Here is a 13,336-nt window from a genome sequence, read left to right on the forward strand (position 1 = left end):
TCATAACAATAAAACCGATGTTAAAAACACTAGCGCGATGATGGTTAGAAGCAGTGGCACACGTCGACTGATGTTGTTACACTCTTGGAAGTAGATCCTACTTATGTATTAGATATCTTGTTACTGAGTTACTTAAATGTATCTTTAAGATATTCTAATGTATTAAGAGCCATCAATGTTTTTCTTAATCGCCCTTTAGCTACATAGTTTTTATTTTAAAAATCGTGTACAGTCGCTGCCTCTGTACTGTTGCGCTCTGACTGTCGCGCTGTTAATAGGCAGTGAGTGTGAAAATGGCTGCTGCTGCCTCCTTAGTGAAACATGCCTGTGGAACACCGTTAAAAATATCGAAAAACAAATTGTTTTTAATGTTCTCACAAGTTCGCAGAAATAATCATCCCTGAAGTTTTCCGAGAGCAATTGCGATACAAATACACATTGGATGTATAGCGGAATCGGTAGCGGGTAGAAACATGAAAACAATAATTTTCACAACGTCAAACACACCATATATATGCTGCATTTTTACTGTTGCCTCTGTACCATTGCAATACGAGCCCAACAGAACTGATCTGGAACCAAGTTAAGGGATTTCTCGCGAATAACACGTACTGGAACTAACGCATTCAGCTTTTTCACATGTCACTGCCGAACGCTGGCGGGATATGAAACGGCACGTCGTAAACGAAAAGAGAAAATGCGGCGCCTGGGTGGCTTCGAAGATTCTGTTGCTGAACGTCTCGTTATCAACGTAGCAGATAGTTCCAGAGCTGAAATGCATTTCTTGGATTCGGATAAGGAAGGAGCTTAGAGAATACCGGAAGACTGACTGTAGTTAATACCTCCAATGTCTTAAGTATTCAACAGTACAATGGAATCCTTGCAGTATGCTTTTGCTTCACACGGAGATCGATCAGAAAAATTACTCTGTGTTTAAGTTAGGAATTTTCATCACTCTTGTTTGTAATTAGAACACCATGTTAGGTGACAACGAAAGTATTTTATGCTTGCCGTCTTGTCACCTAAGAAGCGTGCGGTAGTACTGGATTTTTGCGGAATATAATTTCATTCTCTTTAAAAATTAAATGGCATTCGAAGCTATATTGTTTTCATGCTAGTCTCATGTTACGTCTGATCTGCAACTGCTCACATCATTGCATTTTAGTTCGACCAGCGGGCTGGCCAGTGCTATCCAAGTTAAATGCGCCTCTACAGCTGTTGTCCCGCATTATCCCTCAGTCTACGTGGGTGAAACACACCATAAAACGTATCCTTATGATCATACTTGGCAACGGCAAGGAAAGCGTTTCTGAAGAAGAGAAATTTGTTAACATCGAGTATATATTTAAGTGTCAGGAAGTCGTTTCTGAAAGTATTTGTATGGAGTGTAGCCATGTATGGAAGTGAAACATGGACCATAAATAGCTTAGACAAGAAGAGAATAGAAGCTTTCTAAATGTGGTGTTACAGAAGAATGCTGAAGATTAGATGGGTAGATCACATAACTAATGAGGAGGAATTGAATAGAATTGGGGAGAAGAAGAGTTTGTGGCACAACTTGACAAGAAGATGGGACCGGTTGGTAGGACATGTTCTAAGGCATCGAGGGATCACCAATTTAGTATTGGAGGGCAGCGTGGAGGGTAAAAATCGTAGAGGGAGACCAAGAGATGACTACACTAAGCAGATTCAGAAGGATGTAGGTTGCAGTAGGTACTGGGAGATGAAGAAGCTTGCATGGAGTAGCATGGAGAGCTGCATCAAACCAGTCTCAGGGCTGAAGACCACTACATACATGATCATACTTGGCTGTACTGCACACATCTTGGCTTCTGCTCCACGTGAAACGAAATCCAATGATATTCAAGCAAACGCCGAAGAATGCATGGTGTAATTTTTAAATAAGGTTTTTTCTTATGATGAATACGATATAGTAACAGGTACATTTCAAAGGTAATGGTCGTTATTATTTTCATAAAGTAACTTTAACTGAAACTAAGTTATTTTTATCGCTAACGATTTAACGAACATATCGCTACTTTTTTAAAAGAATGTAACACATAATACTGTGAGAATCACAAGACAGCATAATATTTGTTTCGAAGCTAAATCTTTTGAACAGTTTACATAGGAAATATCAGAATTGTACTTTTTAATCCCGTTACTGTATTTAATCCTACTCATGCATTCATAATATTTGTATTTCAAAGTTGCATACACAACAGTGAGTATATTCTAGTCACTTGACTCGTAAACAGCATGCTATCTCCGAGTTTACACTCATTCCACACACCTTTCCGACATGGAGAAGGAAGCAGAGGTATGCATGCCTTGGCCAGCTTATGCTGCGCATATGGGAAAAGAATACAAATTAGTCGGAGCTACACAGTGAACTTAAAAAAACAGAAAGTACAGGATAGTTTCTCGCTTGCTGTTGGTGTTAAGGCGTGTTTACATCTTAAGTTCGAAGCAAGTTCAGTAACACTGTTCGCAAAATTGTTCGCTGCTTGTACTGGACTGCCAATGTTCGCAACATGTTGGCAACAGAAAACCTGTTCCACAACTGTGTCGGTAAAGGAAGAATGTTCGTGGCTTGCTGTCACTAAATGCAATTCCGCAGCGCTAGTGTTCGTTTTTGCTCTGTCTGTAGTGTTGAGTGTTGTCTTTCAGTATGATCCTTTACCGAATAGTGTGGAAAAAAAGCAAAATTTACGGACTCGTCACACTGTGTGACGCAAAGGAGTGTTTCTGGAATGTTCGAAGTCCTACTTATAGAAATATTAGATAGAAGCACGACTCCCTACAAAACATCGCTACATTGCCTGTCACCAGTAGCAGTGAAGTGTGATTCAACAAAGTCTCACGTTTCTCAACAACAACAACAAGATTCGGTATCTGACTTTGGAACGTTTATCGTCGACAAGTTACATGAGCTGCTCGTCAAAGAAAGGGCAGTAACAAAAAATTACAATTTATATGTATGTAGGTGGCAGTAGTCAGTAGCAAAAGTGAATGTGGAAAGGGGATCGTAAGCAGCTGATTCCGCTGCCACAGTCATTAGATGTGTGTGTGAGATTGAGGCTAAAGAAGTTTTATTTATTGAAAATGACGGTTTGGATTAATTTTTAAGTGAAAATAAATATATAATGAGCGAAACATTTGTTTCAGTGCTATAAATATAACTGAATTACGTTTACGTAATCCTTCATCCAAAGCTTCAAAAACAGCAGGAGCTACGTGAGACAAGGCAGGCTTTAAAATGTAGAATAAATATGCAGACCTTTAAGAGGAATTTCCTGCTGCCGAAACATGAAAATTAACAGCAAGCCCTCGTTTCGCAAGAATTGCTTTTCTGAAATTTGTGTCTTTCTTTGAAACAACTGGACCTCTAATACAATACTGGCCTTTAACATTGCTACACCAAGAAGAAATGCAGATGCTAAACGGATATTCATTGGACAAATATATTATACTAGAATTCATATGTGTTTACGTTTTCACGCAATTTGGGTGCATAGATCCTGAGAAATCCCAAGAACAACTACCTCTGGCCGTAATAACGGCCTTGATACGGCTGCGCATTTAGTCAAACAGAGCTTGGATGGCGTGTACAGGTACAGCTGTCCATGCAGCTTCAACACGATACCACAGTTCATCAAGAGTAGTGACTGGCGTAGTGCGACGAACCAGTTGCTCGGCCACCATTGACCAGACGTTTTCAATTGGTGAGAGATCCGGAGAATGTGCTGACCAGAGCAGCAGTCGATCATTTTCTGTATCCAGAAAGGCCCGCACAGGACCTGAAAGATGGGGTCGTGCATTATCCTGCTGAAATGTAGGGTTTCACAGGAATCGAAGGAAGGGTAGAATCAAGGGTCGTAACACCTCTGAAATGTAACGTCCACTGTTCAAAGTGCTGTCAATATGAACAAGAGGTGATCGACACGTGTAACCAATGGCACCCCGTACCATCTCGCCGGGTGATACGCCAGTATTGCAATGCCGAATACACGCTTCCAATGTGCGTTCACCACCATGTCCCCTAACACGGATGTGACCATCATGATGCTGTAAACAGAACCTGGATTCATCCGAAAAAATGACGTTTTGGCATTCGTGCACCCAGGTTCGTCGTTGAGTACACCATCGCAGGAGCTCCTGTCTGTGATGCAGCCTCAAGGGTAACCGCAGCCATGGTCACCAAGCTGATAGTCCACGTTGCTGCAAACGTCGTCGAACTGTTCGTGCAGATGGCTGTTGTCTTGCAAACGTCCCCATCTGTTGACTCAGGGGTCGAGACGTGGCTGCACGATCCGTTACAGCCATGAGGATAAGATTCCTATCATCTCGACTGCTAGTGATATGAGGACGTTGGGATCCAGCACGGCGTTCCGTATCACCCTCCTGCACCCACCGATTCCATATTCTGCTAACAGTCATTGGATCTCGACCAACGCGAGCAGCATTTCTCCTCCTTACACGAGGCACCACAACAACGTTTCACCAGGCAACGCCGGACAACTGCTGTTTGTGTATGAGAAATCGGTTGGAAACTTTCCTCATGTCAGCATGTTGTAGGTGTCACCAGCGGCGCCAACCTTGTGTGAATGCTCTGAAAAGCTAATCATATGCATATCACACCATCTTCTTCCTGTCGGTTAAATTTCGCGTCTGTTGCACGTCATCCCTGCGGTGTAGCAATTTTAATGACCAGTAGTGTATTTATTACAATTTGAAAATCGTACGGCAACGTCCTGGTGAAGTTACGAAAACCAGAAGCATCTTCCAAATTCAGCTCACACAGCGTGTCATTCCCGTCACGTTATCTGTATATGTTTTTGTCCACCAACGACAACTACGTCTTTTTTTTTCGTCCGCTTATTTCGTCGAGTACTATCAATGCAACAGCAGAGATTAATTCTTCGTCTTCAATTGTAGCGTAGCTCTTGATACGGGTACACAATGCGAAATATTTGCTGCCAGTTCAGCGTAGAAAACGATGAGAATATGCAGACATGTTTGTCGCCAGTTTAGACGTGGACGCAAACGACAATGTTGCCATCATGTTACAGAGCAAGCTGTAAACACCGTTGCGAAAAGAAGCATATTTTTAAACTCAGCGTAAACGTGACTTTCGGTATTTAAATAAAATTGTAATTGATGCCATTGATTTATTTAATTAGGAAATATTCTCAACAATTACAACTATAAACATGAAAAACTATTATACAAAATTTTCGCCTTCGTATAGAGCAAACATCCATGTTCCCCAAAACAAACTGAGGAAAACAAAAGGCATGGCGCAAAAAGAAAGTACAGCAGTAACATTGTAGGCTCAACCACAAAACAAACAATAATTAACACTTGGAGCAACCCTTCAACTGCACAACATGTAACTCAAACATTGGTTGACAAAGGAGGAATGAACTTTATCATAGGTACTGTAGGAATGAACTTTATCATAGATACTGCTCAGGCATTCCACATAGCAAAGGAGCCACCATCCAGAGATCTTACAAGTCTGTGTTTGCCAAAGTCTGTGTCGGTTGTATCAAGAATGTTCCGGCGTAATATCAAGCGCCAGAACGACGATCAAGAACGGAAGAGCAGAGAGGGTTGTGAGACGACGTCAGCCAATGGTACGCTTACACACCCCTCTCTCCCTCTCTAGGACGATACCGAGACAGCAGCGTCCTCTACACGAAGATAATATAAGCGCCGGGCCGCCTAGCTACAGCCCGAGATGAAGTCGCGCCGACCTATGAACGCTACAGCAGTGACTTAGAAACTGTATTACGAATTGTATAGACTGAAGAGCTTGTTTATGTTTGTCGGTCACCCCTTGCTTGCGGCACGTCTATATCTCACATAGTTACGTATTGTAATCATTTCCTTTTGTAATAAACTCCATTAATACGATTTGAACGAATTGTTGTCTTGCATTAGGGGAGAGCAGCTTTCCTAGACACCCTACATAAGACGAGTGGATAGAACACAACAAAGAAACATTGTAAGCGAAATACTGAATAAGGAATTAGAGAGAATGAAACATCAAATACAATGTGAAGTCGAGAAACACAAGTCAACACAAGTTGCAGACCATATCAAAACCACTTCCATTGTCTATTTATTAACACCTGTAGTTACGAGATGCTACTCGATGAATGAGGGTATTCAACAAAACTGCAAGTCGGTAGATAATAGCAATGACAGTTGCGTGGATTTTTGGTTATTGCTAAGATTAACCATTGTCTCTCCTGAGAGAATATTGTGTAGTGAAGGGTCCACTGGCCCAGGCTCTGATCTTGTTACAAGATGAACACAACATGTTCATGGGAGTCCTTCTCACAACTGCATTTAAACAAAACCTGAATAAGTTATCCACTAAGCTGGTACTGTGCAAGCATCTGCTTGATGCAGTTCTTCTGGGTTTGCAGAAGAAGTTTGAACATGAGTTTTTTTAAAAAGATCGAATTCTATCTGCATGTTTCCACCCAAAATTCAAAACCAAGTGGATGATCAACCACATGTCTATGTAGCGAAGGGCCGTATGATGGAAGCCACACTGTAAACCACAACACTAATGGACGCTGTCAGGGAAAAGCAGAAGTACTTGAGGATGCGAGAGAAGATTTTTTCTGCTTTGAGAGACGAAATACTCTTATCTCAAGTGCTCAGTAGGGTACTGAAAAATTTTTAGGAAATTCTTCAACAAATACACAGGTTCTCAATATGTTTCCCACAATCAAGACCCTCTTTAGTAAATGTAACACAAGCATGCCAACCAGACACCTGTAGAGAGGTGGTGTTGTGTTGAAGGCAATGAGGGCAAAGTGGGGCTAGAACATTTGAAAAACATCTTTTGTTGAAAATGACCAAGCAGTTCATCCGAAATACACTGGGATGGATGATGTTGTATGCAATGTATTTAATTATTATAGACAATGTATTTAGTTATTGATTGACATCAACGGTTATTTCCTTTCTTGATGTATAGAGTTCATAATTTATTTAAAAATGGGTTACAGTTATAATTTTTAAAAGTAACTGTAAAAACAACTGTATGGTAGCTGTAAATAATACAGATACTTGTGATGCACAGGAACTATAACTGTAACCAAGCTAGTTTTCCTGGGAAGTAACTTCAAATGTAAGTTAGTTATTTTCAGAAAGTAATTTCCACAACCCTCATTATAATGATAATGCCTAATTAAAATGTATAAGTGAAACTAATATCAGCAGAAATGATAAATAACGTTAATATAAAAACAATTAATAATGAATAAGCAAACGGAAAAAGGGGGTTTCCAAGTCTAATTTTTGCATTATTGTATCTGCCTTTGCCAGGTGATAAGCACTGGATTTCAATTTATAACTCTATTACTCCAGCTTATAACTGTATTAAAATATTATGTGTCACAATGTTCTTATTACACACTTGGCAAATTTCTGCATCATCCTCAACACGTAAGGTCCTGTAACTTACATGTATTGGGGTGGAATTAATTCATAGTGTCTTGCACAAGACGGGTATTTCCACATCAGTTTTTGTTTGCAAGTGCAAGAATCAAAAGATATACAGTCTCCATAAAAAGTTTACCAAATTTCTTTCGTTTTTAATTCTTTGAATTTTTAGAACTTTGTGGTTGGAAAATTAAAGGACGCAATCACAGACGCGCCACGAAAGTGGAGCAAGTGCAAACACGCCAGGAACGCGAGTTTGATTGAAGGAGATAATAGTAATGTTAGCGGTAGGGAGGAGGGAGTTGAATGTACACTGCTGCCCATTAAATTGCTACAACACGAAGATAACGTGCTACAGACGCGAAATTTAACCGACAGGAAGAAGATGCTGTGATATGCACATGATTAGCTTTTCAGAGCATTCACACAAGGTTGGCGCCGGTGGCAACACCTACAAAGTGCTGACATGAGGAAAGTATCCAATCGATACCTCATACACAAACTGCAGTTGACCGGCGTTGTCTGGTGAAGCATTGTTTTGGTACCTCGTGTAAGGATGAGAAATGCATACCATCACGTTTCCGACTTTGATAAACGTCGGATTGTAGCCTATCGCGATTGCGATTTATCGTATCGCGACATTGCTGCTCGCGTTGGTCGAGATTCAATGACTGTTAGCAGAATATGGAATCGGTGGGTTCAGGAAGGTAATACGGAACGCCCTGCTGGATCCCAATGACCTCGTAACACTAGCAGTGAAGATGACAGGCATCTTATCCTCATGGCTGTAACGGATCGTGCAGCCACGTCTCGATCCCTGAGTCAACAGATGGGGACGTTTGCAAGACAACAACCATCTGCACGAAAGGTTCGACGACGTTTGCAGCAGCATGGACTATCAGCTAGGAGACCATGGCTGCGCTTAGCCTTGACGCTGCATCACAGACAGGAGCGCCTGCGATAATGTACTCGACAACGAACCTGGGTGCACGAATGACAAAAAGTCATTTTTTCGGATGAATCCAGGTTCTGTTTACAACATCATGATGGTCGAATCCGTGTTTGGCGACATCGCGGTGCACGCACGTTGGAAGCGTGTATTCGTCATTGCCATACTGGCGTATCACCCGGCGACATGGTATGGGGTGGCATTGGTTACAAGTCTCAGTCACCTCTTGTTCACATTGACGGCACTTTGAACAGTGGACGTTTCATGTGTTACGACCGGTGTCTCTACTCTTCATTCGATCCCTGCGCAACCCTACATTTCAGCAGGATAATGCACGACCGCGTGTTGTAGCTCCTGTACGGGCCTTTCTGGATACAGAAAATGTTCCACTGCTGCCCTGGCCAGCACATTCTCCAAATCTCTCACCAATTGAGAACGTCTGGTCAATGGTGGCCGAGCAACTGGCTCGTCACAATACGCCAGTCACTGCTCTTGATGAACTGTGTTACTGTCTTGAAGCTGCATGGGCAGCTGTACCTGTAGACGTCATCCAAGCTCTGTTTGACTCAATGCCCAGCCGTATCAAGGCCGTTATTACGGCCAGAGGTGGTTGTTCTGGGTACTGATTTCCCAGGATCCATGCACCCAAATTGAGTGAAAATGCAATCACATGTCAGTTCTAGTATAATATTTTTGTCCAATGAAGGCCCGTTTATCATCTGCATGTCTTCTTGGTGTAGAAATTGTAATGGCCAGTAGTGTATAAATAGACTCACTAAATAATATACTTGTAATGATTAACACGATCCCTCATCTACTTGATATTCTAGCCTTCAGGCGTCAGATCAGGAGACAGGGCTGCAGATAGTCATATGTCACTACAAAAAAAAAAAAAAAAAAAAGTTCAAATGTGTGAAATTTTATGGGACTTAACTGCAAAGATCATCAATCCCTAAGCTTACACACTACTTAACCTAAATTATCCTAAGAACAAACACACACACCCATGCCCGATGGAGGACTCGAACCTCCTCCGGGATCAGCGGCACAGTCCATGACTGCAGCGCCCAAGACCGCTCGGTTAATCCCGCGCGGCTATGGCACTACCGAAGGGAAGACTACCGCGCTGGTCATATGGCTCTGGCGTATTGCACTGCATCTGAAGTTGCAGTCTGAGCAGCAGTCGGCACCACAGTTACACAACGACCTGTCATAAATCGGTTACTTCAACTACGCTCCGAGCCAGCCCCCCAGCAGCGTGCATTCCACTGAGCCTAAACCACCGCCATTTGCGACTTCAGTGGTATCAAGCGCGAGCTCACTGGAGGGCACGGTGGAGGTCTGTTCCGTTTTCTGGTGAAAGCTGATCCTGTGCCGGTGCCTGTGATGGCCGTGTGCTGATTGAAAGGAGACAAAGTGGACATACACCTAGAGTTATTATCTGGGATGCAATTTCGTATGACAGCAGGAACACTCACACGGTTATCTCAGGCACCCTGACTACAAAATTTGTACGTCAATCTGGTGATTCGAACTGTTTTTCTGCCATTCATGAACAATATCCCAGGTGGTGTTTTGCAACAGGCTAACGCTCGCCCACATATCGCTTTGTGACTCAACATTCTCTACGTCTACAGAATGCCAACATGTGGCCTTGGTCTGCTCGATCGCTGCATCTCTCTCCAGTCGAGCACATACGGGACATCAGCTGATGACAATTCTAGCGCCATCCACAACCGGCATTAACCATCCCTGCACTGACCGACCAAAAGGTACAGGAGCTGAAACTGAGATCGCACAAACTGACATCCAGTACCTCTGCTACAGAATGCATTCACATTTGCATGCACACCTTGAATATTCTGGCGGTTACACTCGTTGTTAATGTACCCTTACATTAACCTGTCATCTCGCAATGTTAGTCACTTAAGTATGTCTTCCGGACAAATATGTTCACGAAGTTTCGTTATTGCTGATTAATTATTTTATGTGCTTTTTTTTTCTTCAGTGTATAATTGCTGAAGCAGTATCCCTAAATGAAATTCGTTACTGAATAAAACTGAGAGTACGATGTTGACACGAGACGTATGACAAGCTGTTGTGTACATAGTTCCGCGTAGTCACCGTGTACACAACTTTCCCACTAGAGCGCGCCCCGCTATGCACAACAGGGCAGGCGCAGCGCTCGTCCATCTCCACACTACGAGATGGCGCTGTCTTAGAGACGGACCAAATTCTGCTTCCGCCGATCCGCGTGTTAATATGTAACGCAGCCAATGAGATTGCTGCTAATGTAAAACCTTTTCTCCTCGCGGATCACACTCGCACAGTGATACCTGAATGCTCGAGGTATTATAAGGAGTGTACAGACCTCCGATTAGTCAGTCTGCATTAGTCTGCACCAGTCTTTAGTCAAGTTTCAGTCTGAGCCCAATAAGATTACCATATTCCTGTACATAGCCATGAAGAGACATGTATAGACACTTTTGCCAAGTAGCAGAGATATGTGAGAATAAGATTAACGTACCAAGACCAAAGGAACTTCAGATTGTCAATTGTAAATAGCATCCAGAATCACATTATTACACTCCTGGAAATTGAAATAAGAACACCGTGAATTCATTGTCCCAGGAACGGGAAACTTTATTGACACATTCCTGGGGTCAGATACATCACATGATCACACTAACAGAACCACAGGCACAAAGACACAGGCAACAGTGCAGGCACAATGTCGGCACTAGTACAGTGTATATCCACCTTTCGCAGCAATGCAGGCTGCTATTCTCCCATGGAGACGATCGTAGAGATGCTGGATGTAGTCCTGTGGAACGGCGTGCCATGCCATTTCCACCTGGCGCCTCAGTTGGACCAGCGTTCGTGCTGGACGTGCAGACCGCGTGAGACGACGCTTCATCCAGCCCCAAACATGCTCAATGGGGTACAGATCCGGAGATCTTGCTGGCCAGGGTAGTTGACTTACACCTTCTAGAGCACGTTGGGTGGCACGGGATACATGCGGACGTGCATTGTCCTGTTGGAACAGCAAGTTCCCTTGCCGGTCTAGGAATGGTAGAACGATGGGTTCGATGACGGTTTGGATGTACCGTGCACTATTCAGTGACCCCTCGACGATCACCAGAGGCTTACGGCCAGTGTAGGAGATCGCTCCCCACACCATTATGCCGGGTGTTGGCCCTGTGTGCCTCTGTCGTATGCAGTCCTGATTGTGGCGCTCACCTGCACGGCGCCAAACACGCTTACGACCATCATTGGCACCAAGGCAGAAGCGACTCTCATCGCTGAAGACGACACGTCTCCATTCGTCCCTCCATTCACGCCTGTCGCGACACCACTGGAGGCGGGCTGCACGATGTTGGGACGTGAGCGGAAGACGGCCTAACGGTGTGCGGGACCGTAGCCCAGCTTCATGGAGACGGTTGCGAATGGTCCTCGCCGATACCCCAGGAGCAACAGTGTCCTTAATTTGCTGGGAAGTGGCGGTGCGGTCCCCTACGGCACTGCGTAGGATCGTACGGTCTTGGCGTGCATCCGTGCGTCGCTGCGGTTCGGTCCCAGGTCGACGGGCACGTGCACCTTCCGCCGACCACTGGCGACAACATCGATGTACTGTGGAGACCTCACGCCCCACGTGTTGAGCAATTCGGCAGTACGTCCACCCGGCCTCCCGCATGCCCACTATACGCCCTCGCTCAAAGTCCGTCAACTGCACATACGGTTCACGTCCACGCTGTCGCGGCATGCTAGCAGTGTTAAAGACTGCGATGGAGCTCTGTATGCCACGGCAAACTGGCTGACACTGACGGCGGCGGTGCACAAATGCTGCGCAGCTAGCGCCATTCGACGGCCAACACCGCGGTTCCTGGTGTGTCCGCTGTGCCGTGCGTGTGATCATTGCTTGTACAGCCCTCTCGCAGTGTCCGGAGCAAGTATGGTGGGTCTGACACACTGGTGTCAATGTGTTCTTTTTTCCATTTCCAGGAGTGTATTTTAATAAATGTGTGTGAAAATTAATCAAGTTCTGTTTAAAGTTGGTCACTGTCAATCTGATACTCTAAGCGTGCAAGTGGCATTTCTATCGTCTGACCCAACGGCAGAAGATAAACAAGCCACAATAAGACCACGAGACATATTGCTGACACTCGCCTACTTCGTTAGAGCGACAAGTCAAATAATCTGATGGTGTGTGTACCGAAGGTCTTACAGTACGCACAACACACAACCCACCTGTTGATGTGGATGATGAAGCCGTCGTCGACACCTCTCTTCAACATGTCCTGCACGGCCTCCCTGGTGCAGACGCTCAGACCCAGCACGTTCACGTCCAGGATTCGCTTCCAGTCCTCCGTCTTGCCAGCTGGTGAGAGACACAGAGCCAGTGTAGTGACACACGATCTTGAGGAGCGGAAACTAAAACATAGTCTGGCGCGCTAAATGACATATATATACAGGGTGGTCCATTGATCATGGCCGAGCCAAATATCTCACAAAATAAGGGTCAAACGAAAAAACTATAAAGAACGAAGCTTGTCTAGCCTGAAGGGGGAGACCAGATGGCGCTATGGTTGGCCCGATACATAGCGCTGCCATAGGTCAAACGGATATAAACAACGGTCTTTTAAACAGGAACCCACATTTTTAATTACATATTCGTGTAGTACGTAAAGAAATATGGATGTTTAAGTTGGACCACTTTTTTCGCTTTGTGATAGATGGCGCTGTAATAGTCACAAACATTTGGCTCACATTTTTAGACGAACAGTTGGTAACAGGTAGGTTTTTTAAATTAAATTTCACGACGTAGGTACATTTGAACATTTTATTTCGGTTGTTCCAATGTGATACATATAGCTTTGTGAACTTATCATTTCTGAGGACGCATGCTGTTACAGCGTGATTACC

General features: G+C 44.0%; 1 protein-coding gene across 1 annotated transcript in view; it reads right to left on the minus strand.

Moving 5' to 3' along the window:
• The window catches only part of LOC126336367 (farnesol dehydrogenase-like), a 100,414-nt gene that overhangs the window by 32,350 nt on the left and 54,728 nt on the right, over positions 1-13,336 (minus strand). Inside the window, exon 4 of the mRNA XM_049999973.1 lies at positions 12,662-12,791. Coding sequence (XP_049855930.1) covers positions 12,662-12,791 — 130 coding nt within the window. The remainder of the gene's footprint in view (positions 1-12,661; positions 12,792-13,336) is intronic.

Source organism: Schistocerca gregaria, chromosome 2 (genome assembly GCF_023897955.1).
Source record: "Schistocerca gregaria isolate iqSchGreg1 chromosome 2, iqSchGreg1.2, whole genome shotgun sequence".
Lineage (NCBI taxonomy): Eukaryota > Metazoa > Arthropoda > Insecta > Orthoptera > Acrididae > Schistocerca > Schistocerca gregaria.